Source organism: Bufo bufo, chromosome 9, assembly GCF_905171765.1.
Source record: "Bufo bufo chromosome 9, aBufBuf1.1, whole genome shotgun sequence".
Classification (NCBI taxonomy): Eukaryota; Metazoa; Chordata; class Amphibia; order Anura; family Bufonidae; genus Bufo; species Bufo bufo.
In genome coordinates this window covers 217,881,121-217,900,398 of record NC_053397.1, presented here as the reverse complement: position 1 = coordinate 217,900,398, position 19,278 = coordinate 217,881,121, and the positions used below count along the sequence as shown (strand labels likewise).

Here is a 19,278-nt window from a genome sequence, read left to right as displayed (position 1 = left end):
GATGGAGATGCAAAGAAACAAAATTCGTTTTTTCCAAAGTTTTTATTTTTTTTAAGCATTAAAACACAAGACGAATTACATAAATGTGGTATCGCTGTAATCGTACTGATCCGGAGAATGAAGAGCACAGGTCAGTTTTACCGCACAGGGAACGCCGTAGAAACAAAACCCATAAAACTGCGGCTGAATTGCATGTTTTTTTTTGCCAATTCCATCCTATTTGGAATTTTCCCCAGCTTCCCACTACACGGTATGTGATAGTAAATTATACCATTAGAAAGTACAACTTCCCCCCCCCCCCCAAAAAAACAAACCCTCATATGGCTATGTGAACAGAAAAAAAAAATATATATATAGGGCTCTGGGAAGGCAGGAGGTAAAAAACGGAAATGTAAAAAAACAGAAAACCCAGACCAGTTTTGATAAATCTCCCTTGTGGGGAGGGTGCAGCAGCTCAGTCTACCCCCCCCTCCCCGCCCCCTCCACCCCCTAGGCCGGTTAACCCTTTCTGCAACCTCTATACAAAACCAAATGTATTGCATGAAGACATTTTAACCCTTTACGCAGTGGGCTGCACTATAGATACAAGTGAGAAGATGACGTGGGCGATATGTCCGGGATCGTGGACCGCCACTGATTTACAGAATAAAAGGGTCAGGCCCTTTGGTACGGCGCAGAGATTTCTACTACTGACATATTGCAGAACTTTCGATGCAAAGTTTAAGGTTCCTCTATATTCCCAGCTCCATTTAGTTTCCCAGTTACCGGATCTCACTTCATGTCATAAAAGCAATTATCGGAAACCGTTCCGTACATGTAGCAGAGCTGAACATGAGGGGCGCTGCACTGTTCCGACACTGTGTGCAGTCCCTGCGGTAATGAAATGGTTAAGTCTTTATTCCGTCCCCTGTCGGCCTCGGTGCTATAGAAACGCAGACAATGGAGTCTAACAAACTGGGCTCCCAGTGCTCCCAGTCACCTGCGAACCCAGAACTGGGAAGGTAACGTCTAGCAGCGCTCCCACCTCCCGATCTGGGGAGGAATTCATGGAAAGTGGAAGCAGGACTGAACGACAACTAATATAAGAGAGAAATCCAGAAACTGGGAGATCGGGATGTGGTGAGGGCGCCCGGAGACTCCTCTGTAAGTGCTGCTAGTTTAAAGGGGGTCTACAAGAGTCCTAAAGGGCCTGCCACAGCGCCTCCCTTGTCTACAGGCTGTGTCTGGTATTGCAGCTCAAGAGCACCACTGATGACTATAGGCACTGCGACATGCTGCGACGCGTCGGTCGCAAAAAATCCATTCGAAATGGAGTGCGACACCATAGACTATCATTATAAAAATCGTTGTGCGACACATGTTGCAGTGTAGTTGTGCCCTATGTGTCGCGCGACACATGTCATCGTGTAGACTTAGCCTAAGTATTGTCTACATTCTCATAGAGAGGGCTCTTACTGAAGGCTGTCAGGACATGCTGGGAGTTGTAGTTTCCCAATAGCTGGAGAGCACGGACTACACTGTAATATAACATACTGTCTGATACTGGCGATGTGTAATTATATCTGTATATCGTGCAGATCGGAGCGCGGAGCCGGAGAACATGCATTCAAGAAGCTATTTATTACTGGAGAGGGAATATCAGGAGCTGCAGGACGCCCGGCTATATGTGAGTCTACTGCCATACTTCATGTCCTGCCTCTTATATCTGTGGTTCGCCTGGAACGATCATTGTGATTAATGTCATAAATGAATGAAGTTCTGCCCATCCCCCACCCTACGAACGCTGGAAGCCTCGACTAAAGCAGAAGTACAGTTCACTAGGACACAGCTACCAGAAGTGACTCCAACTTAGTAGCTTCTTCTGTTGGCGTCTAAGGAAGTCTGAAATCCATCTCCTGCCTCGCCAGAGGTCCAAGCTGCTGTTCTGTCCTTTCCCCATGCTTTACACCAGGCATCCTCAAACTGCGGCCCTCCAGCTGTTGCAAAACTACAACTCCCAGCATGCCCGAACAGCCTACAGGTATCAGCCTACAGCGGGGCATTGTGGGAGCTGTAGTTTTACAACAGCTGGAGGGCCGCAGTTTGAGGATGCCTGCTTTATACTGTAGCACTGCTTCAGATTAAAAAGTGCAAATTTTTACTTGTTTTCAGTTTAAGGCTACATGCACAAGACCGCACCATGTTTTGCAGCCCACAAATTGAAGATTTGCAAAACACGGATGCCGCCTGTGTACGTTCCTCAATTTGCAGAATGGAACGGGACGTCCATAATAGAAATGCCTATTCTTGTCCGTTAAACGGACAAGAATAGGATGTGTTCTATTGTTTTTTTGGGGGGCCACGGAAGGGAGCAAGGGATGCGGGCAGCGCACACTCCGAGTGCTGTCCGCATCTTTTGCGGCCCCATTAAAGTGAATGGGTCCGCATCCAAGCCGCAAAAATAATGTGGCTCAGATGCGGACCCAAACAACGTTCGTGTGCATGAGGTCATAGGGTGTGCGCTGGAACTGTTGCACTATTGGCACCAAAAAATGCATAAAAATTTAGGATAAAATGTACCATAGATACTTTTACACCAACCAAGGGGTGCGACCTGGAAGGTGAACAGAAAGCGTCAAATTTATTAACGATGTGCAACAATTTTTTTAGCAGCCATGAGGTGGGATAAGAAGAGGTGTCCGACATACCTAAGCACGCCCATTTACCAAGTGGCAGGGGTGGCATATAATTGCAAAACAAAAATTGCACATTTTGGTGAAAAAGAGCACATGCACCAAAATTGGTGATTTTTCTACACCAGAAAACTGGTGCGATGAAATAACTTTGGCGCACCATGTAAGCTACTCTTTAGTAAATCTCTCCAGCTGTCTCCCAGCCTGCCCAGTACCTGTGAATGATGAGGCTTGTAGTAGAGCAGCATCTGCAGAACACATGTTATTCCCCGAGCACTCACCCAGATGCCTGCGATCGGCGTGGCTGCCTTGTTTTCACACCGCTGTGAGCTTACGTGTTGGGTTTGCAGTTTTTGGCACAAGAAACCACAGATAAGTCAGATAAGTCATCTGTACTCAGCGCCCAGCAGAGGAATCCATTATTCATTGTTAGGAAGACGCCGGGCAGCGACTAACATGTAACACGTATGCTTCATTTGTATTTTAGGGGATTAGCGTGACGCCGATATCTGACAACTTGCTCAAATGGATAGTTCAAGTGCAGGGGCTGAAAGACTCGTTATGGGAAGGTTTGTATTCCGATTGTTACTTTGTATCATTGATATTGAATTCTGCTTCATGGGGGCTGTAGACTTTTGCAACATTGTTTTTATTGCTCCGATACATTTCAAATAAACAGTTTGTAAACAGTCCTCACTTAAAAAAAAAAAAAAATATTTTTGTAATCACCGGTATATTGATATAATTCCTAATTTTTTGGGATGGGGATGGGCAGGAATTTTTGCAAAAGTGACAGTCTTGCAGTTGTGTACATTTCCATTTGCAGAAGCTCCTCAGCCAACTGGACCACCTGTCATCAGCTACTGGGACCAAAAGACTAAAGAAATAACCAATATGGCGGTAGATCAGCCGCAATACAATAAAAAAATACATAATATACATAAAAATACATAGATGTAAAAGACAAGCAAAGCCTACAGCTGTTCTGTTCATAATGGATGCTACAACACAGGATTGCTGGATCGGTGGCCCGATGGACCCCATTAGAACTTTAGAAACAAAGAATATTTGAATGAAACCCATGAAAAATTATGTTTTCTTTTTATGTAACCCAGGGGCAGTTCTGCAACTCACCCTGACGTATACTGAGCAATATAACCACCATCCTCCAACTGTCATATTTAATACCATCCCATTCCATCCAAACGGTAAGGAAATGTTTAAGAAAAAAAATTATTATAGATGTTTTCCATCCAGATTAGTAATATGGAGCATGCTGGTATAACCTGGGCATTTCCTGTATATAATTATATATGTACAGCTGGTATAAGTTATATATCTTCTTGTATATAGTGATACGGACCATGCTGGTATAACCTGGGTATCTCCAGTATATAATTTTATATGTACATTGTGACACAGTGAGGGGTTGTGTCTGGCAAGGCAGGTATTCTCCTCCCAGCATGTGCGGCTGGGCTGGTTTCCAGCCAGGTGAGGTCAAATACCGGACCGGAGTTTAAGTGCCGGTCCGGGTTTTGGCAGCACCTGGCTGTCCTTAAATAGGCAGCTGGGCTCAGCAGAGATGTCTCTTTTTGGGATCTGAGGCTTTGTGCCGTGCTGGAGGGCTGAGAACCGCATGCTGGGGAAACAGGCCCCCTAAAGCCTGCTGTGGACTATTGGAGGCAGAACTGCCAGCAAGGTGACTTGTGTTATATGAACTTTCCATTGTGTGTGAATTAACACCGAGACTGCAAAGTTACTGCTGTTCTGTGCAATTGCCTCAAGTGCCTCCATTTGTCTTTTTGCTGATGACACAAAGATATGTAACAGGGTTGATGTTCCTGGAGGGAAACGCCAAATGGAAAAGGATTTAGGAAAACTAGAAGAATGGTCAGAACTCTGGAAATTGAAATTTTATGTGGATAAGTGCAAGATAATGCACCTGGGGCGTAAAAACCCAAGGGCAGAATATAGAATATTTGACACAGTCCTGACCTCAGTATCTGAGGAAAGGGATTTAGGAGTAATTATTTCAGAAGACTTAAAGGTGGGAAGACAATGTAATAGAGCAGCACGAAATGCCAGCAGAATGCTTGGATGTATAGGGAGAGGTATAAGCAGTAGAAAGAGTGAAGTGCTTATGCCGCTGTACAGAACACTGGTGAGACCTCACTTGGAGTATTGTGTGCAGTACTGGAGGCCATATCTCCAGAAGGATATAGATACTCTAGAGAGAGTTCAGAGAAGAGCTACTAAACTAGTACATGGATTGCAGGATAAAACTTACCAGGAAAGGTTAAAGGACCTTAATATGTATAGCTTGGAAGAAAGACGAGACAGAGGGGATATGAGAGAAACTGCTAAATACATAAAGGGAATCAACTCGGTAAAGGAGGAGAGCATATTTAAAAGAAGAAAAACTACCACAAGAGGACACAGTTTTAAATTAGAGGGGCAAAGGTTTAAAAGTAATATCAGGAAGTATTACTTTACTGAGAGAGTAGTGGATGCATGGAATAGCCTTCCTGCAGAAGTGGTAGATGCAAATACAGTGAAGGGGTTTAAGCATGCATGGGATAGGCATAAGGCCATCCTTCATATAAGATAGGGCCAGGGGCTATCCATAGTATTCAGTATATTGGGCAGACTAGATGGGCCAAATGGTTCTTATCTGCCGACACATTCTATGTTTCTATGTTTCTATGTGTGAATAAACACTGACATTTTGAGTTAAGAACTTGTATTTTGCCTCTGTACTGCGCCCGCTTACCCTGTCTACCAGAGCAAAACCCCACAACATCTGGTATAAGTTATACATCTTCTTGCATATAGTGATATGGAGCATGCTGGTATAACCTGGGTATCTCCTGTATATAATTATATATGTACAGCTGGTATAAGTTATACATCTTCTTGTATATAGTGATATGGACCATCCTGGTATAACCTGGGCATCTCCTGTATATAATTATATATGTACAGCTGGTATAAGTTATACATCTTCTTGTATATAGTGATATGGACCATGCTGGTATAACCTGGGCATCTCCTGCATATTATTATATATGTACAGCTGGTAGAAGTTATACATCTTCCTGTATACAGTGATATGGACCATGCTGGTATAACCTGGGTATCTCCTGCATATTATTATATATGTACAGCTGGTAGAAGTTATACATCTTCCTGTATACAGTGATATGGAGCATGCTGGTATAACCTGGGCATCTCCTGTATATAATTATATATGTACAGCTGGTATAAGTTATACATCTTCTTGTATATAGTGATATGGACCATGCTGGTATAACCTGGGCATCTCCTGTATATAATTATATATGTACAGCTGGGATAAGTTATACATCTTCTTGTATATAGTGATATGGACCATGCTGGTATAACCTGGGTATCTCCTGCATATTATTATATATGTACAGCTGGTAGAAGTTATACATCTTCTTGTATATAGTGATATGAATGATGCTGGTATAACCTGGGCATCTCCTGTATATAATTCTATATGTACAGCTGGTATAAGTTATACATCTTCTTGTATATAGTGATATGGACCATGCTGGTATAACCTGGGTATCTCCTGTATATAATTATATATGTACAGCTGGTATAAGTTATACATATTCTTGTATATAGTGATATGGACCATGCTGGTATAACCTGGGTATCTCCTGTATATAATTATATATGTACAGCTGGTAGAAGTTATACATCTTCTTGTATATAGTGATATGGAGCATGCTGGTATAACCTGGGTATCTCCCGTATATAATTATATATGTACAGCTGGTATAAGTTATACATATTCTTGTATATAGTGATATGGACCATGCTGGTATAACCTGGGTATCTCCTGTATATAATTATATATGTACAGCTGGTAGAAGTTATACATCTTCTTATATATAATGATATGGACCATGCTGGTATAACCTGGACATCTACTGTGTATAATTATATATGTACAGCTGGTAAAGGTTATACATCTTCTTGTATATAGTAAAATAGAGCATGCTGGTAGAACCTGGGCGTCTTGGTATGGAATAATATAATATTGCACACCATTCTTGTCATGTATAATCTACAGTAAGTGATGTGACTTCACATGGGGTTGTCAAGTTCTTCTTAAAGCAAATTACATCAGAGTTGAATGCACAGGAGTCATATATGAAAGTCATTTACAGTAGATTTTGCCTAATTGTGACCAGATGTCAGCGTGACCTTCCATACTTCAACTACATTGATTGAAGGACATGGAAGGAAACCCCATGTCATATATAATGGCAGCACTTAACCTGCATTCTTGTGTACATAATTATGCTTATTCCGTATGTGTAACAGTCAGGATTGAATGCACCGTTATATGTAACAGCTTGTTGAGCAGCTGCCTGGTGACCCTAAGGACCTGATGATCTGGCATCTGCTTGGTCTATTGATTGTACGACTATTGGACTATTACAACCAGAGGTTGATTATGGTGCTTTGACACAGTTGCAAAGCCCATTACAATATATCAGACCTTTCTTTTGTAATGGGTTAAGCACCCATGTCAATTGGTCATGATCAAGACTGCAACTGGATAAAGATATATATGTTTTAATTCACAGCATTTTAAAAATGAAAGCAAAAATATTGTACACCTGGATGCCCCTTTAAGAACCCCTTGCAGTTGTGCTCCTACTGTAATTTGTACCTTATCAAAATGTCTAACCTACCGTAGCCGCTATTTTTAAAAGATATTCTACCGGTATCTTAAAGCCCAAAGGAATCCGGAAAAAAAGTTGGATACATATTGGGTTGAGTTACTGGTCTAGAAAAATTGTGGTCTAGACTTTAAGATCACAACTAGTAGACAATTGAAGACTATAGTTCCATCAGTAGGAAAATAATAAAAAGCACCAATTGGAGAAAACCGGTCAAGAAGATTTTAACACTGTGTCTAGAAGACATTGGAAGAGATGAATCAAATAGGAAAACATCAAGTTACCCAAATTAGAGGACACTGGTGTAAAAGACCTTCACTATGGCTAGAAGCTGAATGCATAGGAACACACCGAGCTACACAGATTGGAGAAGACTGGACTAGAAGATTTTAAGACTATGTCTATAAGACATTGGAATAGTTGAATCTCACAGGAAAACATTGAGTTGTCTAAGTTAGAGAACACTGGTGTAAAAGATTTTGATTATGCCTAAAATCTTATTGAGGACTTGAGTAGGTCCATGAGTAGGAAGACACTGAGTTTTACGTGTTGGAGAACGCTAGTCTTAGTGTAAGACTATGGCTAGATGACATTTGAAGACTTGAGTCTTATCTGTAGGAAAACCTTTAGTTGAACAGATTGGAGAACAATAGTCTAGAAGACAAATAAAGACTTGAATTACATGGATAGAAAAACTTTGGGTTGCCAAGGATGGAGAACACTGGTCTAGAGGAAAGTGAATACTATAGAAAAAACATAGTGCTATAGAGTTGCCATGGTTTGAACACACTGATCTAGAAGATAATAAAACTAAGATCAGAAGACGCCTGAAGACTTTATTTCCATCCATAGGAAAGCATTAGATCACTGAATTTGGAGAACAATAGTCTAGAAGATCTTAAGACCAAGTTAGTTGGAGAACTCTGGCCTAGAAGATATTAACACTATGGTTATCAAAAAACAACTGAAATCTTAAGCCTCATCCATAAGAAAATATTGAGTAACACAGGTTAGAAAACACTAATCGGGAAGACCTGAAGGCCAGAAGATAAGTGGAAACCAGATTTCCTTCCATATATTCAGTAACATACGTTGGAGGACACCTATCTTAAATAACTTATGACCAGGAGTTGAAGACATCTGAAGGCTGGAGTTATCAGTGGCACAGGTTGGAGAATACTAGTCTAGAAGATCTTGACTATGGCTAGAACATTACTGAAGACTTAATCTCCATTTGAAGGAGAATATTGAGTTGCACAATTTGGAGAATACTTGAAGACAGAGTGGATGTGCTTCTCTGCTAACGTAGCTCCCATAAAAGTTCATTTCAGTTACAGAAACAGCATAGCAGAGCAAACTATGTTGTTTCTGTACCTCACAAGCTACGGAAACATAGCACGCTGTGAGGCTTATTGTAAAGATAGGTGCAGGTTCAAGAGGTTAAACTTGCATCTATGGGATATACCCCTTTAAGACAGGACAATAAAAACTTGATTTCCATCCTCAGAAAACCATTGAGTCGCCAAGGTTGGAGAACCCTGATGTAGAAGATCTTAAGATTATGGCTACAAGATGACTGAAGAACTTGAGATCCACCCATAGTAAAATAGACTCCAATAGAAATGAAGAGGGACCGTGGCAAATTCACTACTACTAGGGTGATATTCTAGGGGTAAAATTGTATGTCTCAGATTGTACCACACATTTCTGGACAAGTGACTCATCCAAGCATGTAGAAATTTACCCATTTGTGACACAAAAGCTATGATCAGGACATATGATCGCCAAACATTTTGGCCCATGAACCAGTTTGTGAATCGGCAAAGTCAAATCAGAAAACAATTCCATTATACTAAGACATGAGTATAAAAAATATATAAAATGTTCTAATGACTGGACTGTGAAGTTGTTCTTAACATCTAAAACCATAAAGTACAAAACCAAGTAACCGGAAACTTCATATTTTCTGTAAGGATGTTTACTGAATGGTATAGAATTGCGCCAAGGTCCGGCTGGGTCTGGCTCACCAAGGACAAGAAGGGTTTTCTGTAAGACGATACACAGGAGCTCAGTCAGGATGCTGATATCTGTGTTCAATAAAGCAATGGGTCGGTAATTTTCATGACACTGGTGGTCGTGAATGGGTTTTGTGTTCACACAAGTATGTAAAGTATTTACCTCAGTGGCCACGCTAGGTTTTTTGAGGATCCTGTCCTAAGACCAAGAAGCAAGAGACGTGGAAGAGAATGCATCTCAAAAGGCTTCCTTGGGGCTTCGTATGTTTAGTAGTGAAGGAAAAACTTACTCCAGTTGATCAAGATTGAAGTGTTCAGGATTGTGGCCATCAAAGATTGTACTGATTGTGGCGTACAGTGGAAAGAACAAATCGGGAACCTCCTTTGTCAGCTTCACATTGAAGCTGAGTGAAATGATAAATGGGCATTATATATATGGCTAGGCATCTGTCTGACTATTTTTGAGCCAAATGCCCTATAGACCCCGACTAGCTTTGTGACTATGTTTTTCTTTATACTTTGGTGCCAAATGGTCAGGATAATGATGAGTGATCATGTGGACTTCAGAGTGTTAAAACAAAAGCCGAAACGCACATAATGCTGTATCAGAGGTCTGAGGGCTGGAATCTTGGAGGAGGTTTTCTGAATGTGTGGAGAAAGTGTAGAGATTTATGAAACTTTTCTTTATATGTCTTATGAAAAACATGTGAGGCCAGCCGAGATTGTGCCAGGCAGCAGAATCTGTAAGTAATCTGTGCAAACCAAGGGCAAAACGGGCTTGACTGACATTGGCAACGAGGCCATTGACATAGCCTTATAGTCATGTACATCGGGGAAGGACTCTACTCCATCACTAGGCCTATCTGTCCTGAGCCTTGGGTCTGCCTCATTTGTTCATGGGAGGTTTTAGTATGTACACTCCTCAACAATGAAATTACAACACCAAGAAGGAAAAGTCTCGGAATGATGGACATCACAGGATGAATAGAAATGTTAATAATAAGCAAATGATAAAAAATTAGAACAAAAATATTCAAAACATCTCAACTTTATACAGTATGGAGTATGAGCAGAACGTGAAGACAAACATGCACTAATACTCCTTGGCTCTCAATAATGAGGTTATCAAAAGTTGTCACGCTGAGTGCACTTGAGCACACAAATCATCAAGATCTGCTGCTGGCAGCTCCCTTTGCAATTGCTGACCAATGACATCCCAGATGTCCTCGATGGGAGACTAGTTCAGAGATACTGCAGGCCATGGTAGCACATTTAGGCCACACAGGCTGCTCACAGTAGCACGAGCAACATGTGGTCTGGCATTGTCCTGTTCAACAAAAGCTCCTAGGACTCTGGAGAAATGGCTGTACCACTGGATGCACGACCAAATCAATGTAACGCCGAGCTGTTGGTGTACCTAAAATAAAGACTAGAGAGGTCCGGCTACTGTACATTATGCCACATAATCCCAAATTCCAGGAGTAGAACCTATGTGATGTTCCCTTGTGAAGGCCTCTTCATGGTGTTGCCCACGTGGTCTCCAGACCAATGTCCGAATATCATTGCATCCGGGACAAAAGTGTGACTCGTCGTTGAAGAGGACAGACCTCCATTCCAGACTACATTGCCGACTTGCTGTGCAACACTCCTTTAAAAGCGGTGGCGTGAGGTCAGTGGAGCACCTGTAGCTGGACATCTAGCTCATAGCCCAATGTCATGCAGACACCTTCTGATGGTGTGTGTAGACACTGTTTGCCGCCCTAGGCTTGGGATTTTACATCCAATTTCACTGGCAGTACAGAGTGGATCACTATGGGCCATTCTTCTAATCAGACGATCCGTCCATGCAGAGGTTCTTCTCTGTGCACCCCTTGCTGTCATTTCTGTTTGTTGTTGTTCTCCCAACCACCAGGACACAAGTGTCAGTGTCATTATCCTGTACCCCAAGTGTCAGTGTCATTATCCTGTACCCCGAGTGTCAGTGTCATTATCCTGTACCCCAAGTGTCAGTGTCATTATCCTGTACCCCGAGTGTCAGTGTCATCATCCTGTACCCCAAGTGTCAGTGTCATTATCCTGTACCCCAAGTGTCAGTGTCATTATCCTGTACCCCGAGTGTCAGTGTCATTATCCTGTACCCCAAGTGTCAGTGTCATTATCCTGTACCCTGAGTGTCAGCGTCATTATCCTGTACCCCAAGTGTCAGTGTCATTATCCTGTACCCCGAGTGTCAGTGTCATTATCCTGTACCCCGAGTGTCAGTGTCATTATCCTGTACCCCAAGTGTCAGTGTCATTATCCTGTACCCCGAGTGTCAGTGTCATTATCCTGTACCCCGAGTGTCAGTGTCATTATCCTGTACCCCAAGTGTCAGTGTCATTATCCTGTACCCCGAGTGTCAGTGTCATTATCCTGTACCCCGAGTGTCAGTGTCATTATCCTGTACCCCAAGTGTCAGTGTCATTATCCTGTACCCCAAGTGTCAGTGTCATTGTCCTGTACCCCGAGTGTCAGCGTCATCATCCTGTACCCCGAGTGTCTGTGTCATTATCCTGTACTCCGAGTGTCAGTGTCATTGTCCTGTACCCCGAGTGTCAGTGTCATTATCCTGTACCCCAAGTGTCAGTGTCATTGTCCTGTACCCCAAGTGTCAGTGTCATTATCCTGTACCCCAAGTGTCAGCGTCATCATCCTGTACACCGAGTGTCAGTGTCATCATCCTGTACTCCGAGTGTCAGTGTCATTATCCTGTACCCCGAGTGTCAGTGTCATTATCCTGTACCCCGAGTGTCAGCGTCATCATCCTGTACCCCGAGTGTCAGCGTCATTATCCTGTACCCCGAGTGTCCGCGTCCTCATCCTGTACCCCGAGTGTCAGTGTCATTATTCTGTACCCCAAGTGTCAGTGTCATTGTCCTGTACCCCAAGTGTCAGTGTCATTGTTCTGTACCCCGAGTGTCAGTGTCATTATCCTGTACCCCAAGTGTCAGTGTCATTGTCCTGTACCCCAAGTGTCAGCGTCATCATCCTGTACTCCGAGTGTCAGCGTCATTATCCTGTACCCCGAGTGTCAGCGTCATCATCCTGTACCCCAAGTGTCAGTGTCATTGTCCTGTACCCCAAGTGTCAGCGTCATCATCCTGTACTCCGAGTGTCAGCGTCATCATCCTGTACCCCGAGTGTCAGTGTCATCATCCTGTACCCCGAGTGTCAGAGTCATTATCCTGTACCCCGAGTGTGAGCGTCATCATCCTGTACCCCGAGTGCCAGCGTCATCATCCTGTACCCCGAGTGTCAGTGTCATTATCCTGTACCCCAAGTGTCAGTGTCATTATCCTGTACCCCGAGTGTCAGTGTCATTATCCTGTACCCCGAGTGTCAGCGTCATCATCCTGTACCCCGAATGTCAGTGTCATTATCCTGTACCCCAAGTGTCAGTGTCATTATCCTGTACCCCAAGTGTCAGCGTCATTATCCTGTACCCCAAGTGTCAGTGTCATTATCCTGTACCCCGAGTGTCAGTGTCATCATCCTGTACCCCGAGTGTCAGTGTCATTATCCTGTACCCCGAGTGTCAGTGTCATTATCCTGTACCCCGAGTGTCCGCGTCCTCATCCTGTACCCCGAGTGTCCGCGTCATTATCCTGTACCCCGAGTGTCCGCGTCATTATCGCGTACCCCGAATGTCAGTGTCATTATCCTGTACCCCAAGTGTCAGTGTCATTATCCTGTACCCCAAGTGTCAGTGTCATTATCCTGTACCCCAAGTGTCAGTGTCATTATCCTGTACCCCGAGTGTCCGCGTCCTCATCCTGTACCCCGAGTGTCAGTGTCATTATCCTGTACCCCGAGTGTCAGTGTCATTATCCTGTACCCCAAGTGTCAGTGTCATTATCCTGTACCCCAAGTGTCAAAGATGAGTATCCTTTGTTCAGGGTCTCCAAGTGATTTTGGCACCTCAATGTCCCAATATCCATGGTCCAACCTTGCCAGAACATGTTTTGGGGCTGTATTAGTCCTTTTGTCAGGTACAAGGGGGTTGGTGCAACCTCGAAGTGCATTGCAGTTATTCTCAATTTTCATTTGGTGTCTACATTTTATGGCAGCCTCAATGAATAGAATTCAATTGACAGAGAAATGTCATAGTGATGAAGCGCATCCCCTCCCCCAGAGTGCAGGTAGTGACAGGGGAGCTGCGTACAGAGTATAGTGTTACCATCCTAGTAATAATAATGAGATGACTCTGCTCATCCAGTTCCAGTGCATAGAGCAAAGCTGACAAGCCAGATACAGAAATCATTTCTAATGTTCCATTGCTATTACTGTATATGCTCCTTTATCTCTTACAGTTGATCAAACGTCCGGGAAACCTTGCATTGATTTTTTGGATAACCCAGCAGAATGGAATCCAGCCTACACCATGACGTACATCTCACTGGTGATCCAGGTACTGGAAATGTCCACGTATTAATGTCCGGTCTGCATTGATCATATGTGTATAGATATGTCCTATGTTCTGAATACCCCTATGATGCAGGCAATGCTTTCCAATCCAGTACTGGAAAATGCAGTCAACCTGGAGGCAACCAACCTGGTGCTGAATAAAGCAGATCTGTACAGGCAGATGGTTCTCGACTGTGTGAAGACCAGCAGAATGATTGAAGGTAAGTCCATGCCATTTTCAAACAGACTTCTATGTTTGGTGAAGCCAGCCTGTCATGGTAGGCTCCAATAAAGCACCACTTGGAAAAACTGCACAAACATTGCCTTGGGTGAACGTTAATCCAGAGCTTTATTCACACTTCTGCAGACTTAAAATAAAAATAAAAAAAGCCCAGCTTATTCAGTGTCTGCACACAGGGTCAGAGGAGGTAGACCTATGTGGTCCCACAAGATGCATCTGTCACACCTACTAAAGGGGACACCAAAGATGGCCTGACACCAAAGGCTTGTGATACAGCTCTGGAGTATAATACAGAATGTAACTCAGGATCAGTACAGGATAAGTAATGTAATGTATGTACACAGTGACTGCACCAGCAGAATAGTGAGTGCAGCTCTGGAGTATAATACAGGATGTAACTCAGGATCTGTACAGGATAAGTAATGTATGTACACAGTGACTGCACCAGCAGAATAGTGAGTGCAGCTCTGGGGTATAATACAGGATGTAACTCAGGATCAGTACAGGATAAGTAATGTAATGTATGTACACAGTGACTCCACCAGCAGAATAGTGAGTGCAGCTCTGGAGTATAATACAGGATGTAACTCAGGATCAGTACAGGATAAGAAATGTATGAACACAGTGACTGCACCAGCAGAATAGTGAGTGCAGCTCTGGAGTATAATACAGGATGTAACTCAGGATCAGGATAAGTAATGTAATGTATGTACACAGTGACTGCACCAGCAGAATAGTGAGTGCAGCTCTGGGGTATAATACAGGATGTAACTCAGAATCAGTACAGGATAAGTAATGTATGTACACAGTGAATGCACCAGCAGAATAGTGAGTGCAGCTCTGGAGGATAATACAGGATGTAACTCAGGATCAGTACAGGATAAGTAATGTAATGTATTTACACAGTGACTGCACCAGCAGAATAGTGAGTGCAGCTCTGGAGTATAATACAGGATGTAACTCAGGATCAGTACAGGATAAGTAATGTAATGTATGTACACAGGGACTCCACCAGCAGAATAGGGAGTGCAGCTCTGGAGTATAATACAGGATGTAACTCAGGATCAGTACAGGATAAGAAATGTATGAACACAGTGACTGCACCAGCAGAATAGTGAGTGCAGCTCTGGAGTATAATACAGGATGTAACTCAGGATCAGTACAGGATAAGTAATGTATGTACACAGTGACTGCACCAGCAGAATAGTGAGTGCAGTTCTGGAGTATAATACAGGATGTAACTCTGGATCAGTACAGGATAAGTAATGTATGTACACAGTGACTGCACCAGCAGAATAGTGAGTGCAGCTCTGGAGTATAATACAGGATGTAACTCTGGATCAGTACAGGATAAGTAATGTATGTACACAGTGACTCCACCAGCAGAATAGTGAGTGCAGCTCTGGAGTATAGTACAGGATGTAACTCTGGATCAGTACAGGATAAGTAATGTATGTACACAGTGACTGCACCAGCAGAATAGTGAGTGCAGCTCTGGAGTATAATACAGGGTGTAACTCAGGATCAGTACAGGATAAGTAATGTAATGTATGTACACAGTGACTGCACCAGCAGAATAGTGAGTGCAGCTCTGGAGTATGATACAGGATCAGTGATTGACAGCCTTCCCTCTATGACCGTGTAAACAGACATAGCTGTCAATCACTGATAGGACCGCCTTCCTGACTCCAAAGTCCAGAATGAGCAGGAATTTAAATGTATAAAATACAAGCTTAGGCTGCGTGCACACGAACGTTGTTTGTTTCCGTGTCCGTTCAGATTTTTTAGTGGATAGGATGGGGACCTATTCATTCACCATGTGCTGTCCGCATCAGTATGTCCGTTCCATAGCCCCACAAAAAAGATAGAACATGTCCTAATCTTGTCCGTTTTAGGCATTGTTACAATGAATACACACAAAAAAAAAACGGATGTCATCGCATTTTGGGCAGATCCGTCATGGATCTGCAAAAACGGATTTATTACAATAATACAACCGCATGAATCGTCATGAACGGATCCGTTTGTATTATCTGTAACATAGCCAAGACGGATCCGTCCTGACACACAATGTAAGTCAATGGGGACGGATCCGTTTGGCTCAGTTTCGTCAGACGGACACCAAAACGCTGCTTGCCGCCAAAGTGGAATGGAGACGGAATGGAGGCAAACTGATGCATTCTGAGCGCATCTTTTCCCATTCAAAATGCATTAGGGAAAACTGATCCGTTTTGGACCGCTTGTGAGAGCCCTGAACGCATCTCAGAAACGGAAAGCCAAAACACCAGTGTGAAATAACTAAATCTTTTCCATAAAACTCTATATAATCTGCTCAGCACCTCCTGCTCTATAACACGCTGCCTGCAGATTACATGGTGACGGGTTCTCTTTATATATAATCTGCTCAGCTCCTCCTGCTCTATAACACGCTGCCTGCAGATTACACGGTGACCAATTCTCTTTATCTATAATCTGCTCAGCTCCTCCTGCTCTATAACACGCTGCCTGCAGATTACATGGTGACAGGTTCTCTTTATATATAATCTGCTCAGCTCCTCCTGCTCTATAACACACTGCCTGCAGATTACACGGTGACAGGTCCTCTTTATATATAATCTGCTCAGCTCCTCCTGCTCTATAACATGCTGCCTGCAGATTACACGGTGACAGGTCCTCTTTATATATAATCTGCTCAGCTCCTCCTGCTCTATAACACGCCTGCAGATTACACGGTGACAGGTCCTCTTTATATATAATCTGCTCAGCTCCTCCTGCTCTATAACACGCTGCCTGCAGATTACACGGTGACAGGTTCTCTTTATATATAATCTGCTCAGCTCCTCCTGCTCTATAACACACTGCCTGCAGATTACACGGTGACAGGTCCTCTTTATATATAATCTGCTCAGCTCCTCCTGCTCTATAACACGCTGCCTGCAGATTACACGGTGACAGGTTCTCTGTATATATAATCTGCTCAGCTCCTCCTGCTCTATAACACACTGCCTGCAGATTACACAGTGACAGGTTCTCTTTATATATAATCTGCTCAGCTCCTCCTGCTCTATAACACACTGCCTGCAGATTACACGGTGACAGGTCCTCTTTATATATAATTTGCTCAGCTCCTCCTGCTCTATAACATGCTGCCTGCAGATTACACGGTGACAGGTCCTCTTTATATATAATCTGCTCAGCTCCTCCTGCTCTATAACACGCTGCCTGCAGATTACACGGTGACAGGTTCTCTTTATATATAATCTGCTCAGCTCCTCCTGCTCTATAACACACTGCCTGCAGATTACACGGTGACAGGTCCTCTTTATATATAATCTGCTCAGCTCCTCCTGCTCTATAACACGCTGCCTGCAGATTACACGGTGACAGGTTTTCTTTATATATAATCTGCTCAGCTCCTCCTGCTCTATAACACACTGCCTGCAGATTACATGGTGACTGGTCCTCTTTATATATAATCTGCTCAGCTCCTCCTGCTCTTTAACGTGCTGCCTGCAGATTACATGGTGACAGGTTCTCTTTATATATAATCTGCTCAGATCCTCCTGCTCTATAACACGCTGCCTGCAGATTACACGGTGACAGGTTCTCTTTATATATAATCTGCTCAGCTCCTCCTGCTCTATATCACGCTGCCTGCAGATTACACGGTGACAGGTTCTCTTTATATATAATCTGCTCAGCTCCTCCTGCTCTATAACACGCTGCCTGCAGATTACATGGTGACAGGTTCTCTTTATATATAATCTGCTCAGCTCCTCCTGCTCTATAACACGCTGCCTGCAGATTACACGGTGACGGGTTCTCGTTATATATAATCTGCTCAGCTCCTCCTGCTCTATAACACGCTGCCTGCAGATTACACGGTGACAGGTTCTCTTTATATATAATCTGCTCAGCTCCTCCTGCTCTATAACACACTGCCTGCAGATTACACGGTGACGGGTTCTCTTTATATATAATCTGCTCAGCTCCTCCTGCTCTATAACACGCTGCCTGCAGATTACATGGTGACAGGTTCTATTTATATATAATCTGCTCAGCTCCTCCTGCTCTATAACACGCTGCCTGCAGATTACACGGTGACTGGTTCTCTTTATATATAATCTGCTCAGCTCCTCCTGCTCTATAACACGCTGCCTGCAGATTACACGGTGACAGGTCCTCTTTATATATAATCTGCTCAGCTCCTCCTGCTCTATAATACGCTGCCTGCAGATTACACGGTGACCAATTCTCTTTATCTATAATCTGCTCAGCTCCTCCTGCTCTATAACACGCTGCCTGCAGATTACACGGTGACAGGTTCTCTTTATATATAATCTGCTCAGCTCCTCCTGCTCTATAACACGCTGCCTGCAGATTACACGGTGACGGGTTCTCTTTATATATAATCTGCTCAGCTCCTCCTGCTCTATAACACGCTGCCTGCAGATTACATGGTGACAGGTTCTCTTTATATATAATCTGCTCAGTTTCTCCTGCTCTATAACATGCTGCCTGCAGATTACACGGTGACGGGTTCTCTTTATATATAATGTGCTCAGCTCCTCCTGCTCTATAACACGCTGCCTGCAGATTACATGGTGACAGGTTCTCTTTATATATAATCTGCTCAGCTCCTCCTGCTCTATAACACGCTGCCTGCAGATTACACGGTGACAGGTTCTCTTTATATATAATCTGCTCAGCTCCTCCTGCTCTATAACACGTTGCCTGCAGATTACATGGTGACCGGTTCTCTTTATATATAATCTGCTCAGCTCCTCCTGCTCTATAACACGCTGCCTGCAGATTACACGGTGACGGGTTCTCTTTATATATAATATGCTCAGCTCCTCCTGCTCTATAACACGCTGCCTGCAGCTCAAACACCACGTTCAGCATAACACGTTCCCTTTAAACTATTTTACTGGAAAGACTATAAACACAATTTTTGGGGTGACAGTAGACATTTCTGCACTGATCGGGTTGAGGGGAAGTAAAATTAAAAGTTGTGAGATATTGACGCTCTGACATACCAGGAGTGAATTCTTCTCTCTCCGCGAGGCTTCACACAGATCATTGCTTCTTCTGGCAGCCCAGCCCGGTGATCTCACAGGAAGACGTCATCTGGCACCAAAAGATTTGCAAATGGCTTTTGCACAAAGTCCCCAATGAGTACAAGTAAT

The 19,278-nt window shown here is 43.4% G+C and overlaps 1 protein-coding gene across 1 annotated transcript in view; it reads left to right on the top strand.

The window, feature by feature from the left end:
• Positions 1-1,006: 1,006 nt before the first annotated feature.
• UBE2U (ubiquitin conjugating enzyme E2 U) overlaps positions 1,007-19,278 on the top strand; it is a 34,117-nt gene continuing 15,845 nt past the window's right edge. The window contains exons 1-6 of the mRNA XM_040408826.1: positions 1,007-1,143; positions 1,578-1,666; positions 3,160-3,241; positions 3,788-3,880; positions 13,755-13,852; positions 13,943-14,069. Of these exons, the coding sequence (XP_040264760.1) occupies positions 1,601-1,666; positions 3,160-3,241; positions 3,788-3,880; positions 13,755-13,852; positions 13,943-14,069 (466 nt within the window). The 5' untranslated portion in view covers positions 1,007-1,143; positions 1,578-1,600. The remainder of the gene's footprint in view (positions 1,144-1,577; positions 1,667-3,159; positions 3,242-3,787; positions 3,881-13,754; positions 13,853-13,942; positions 14,070-19,278) is intronic.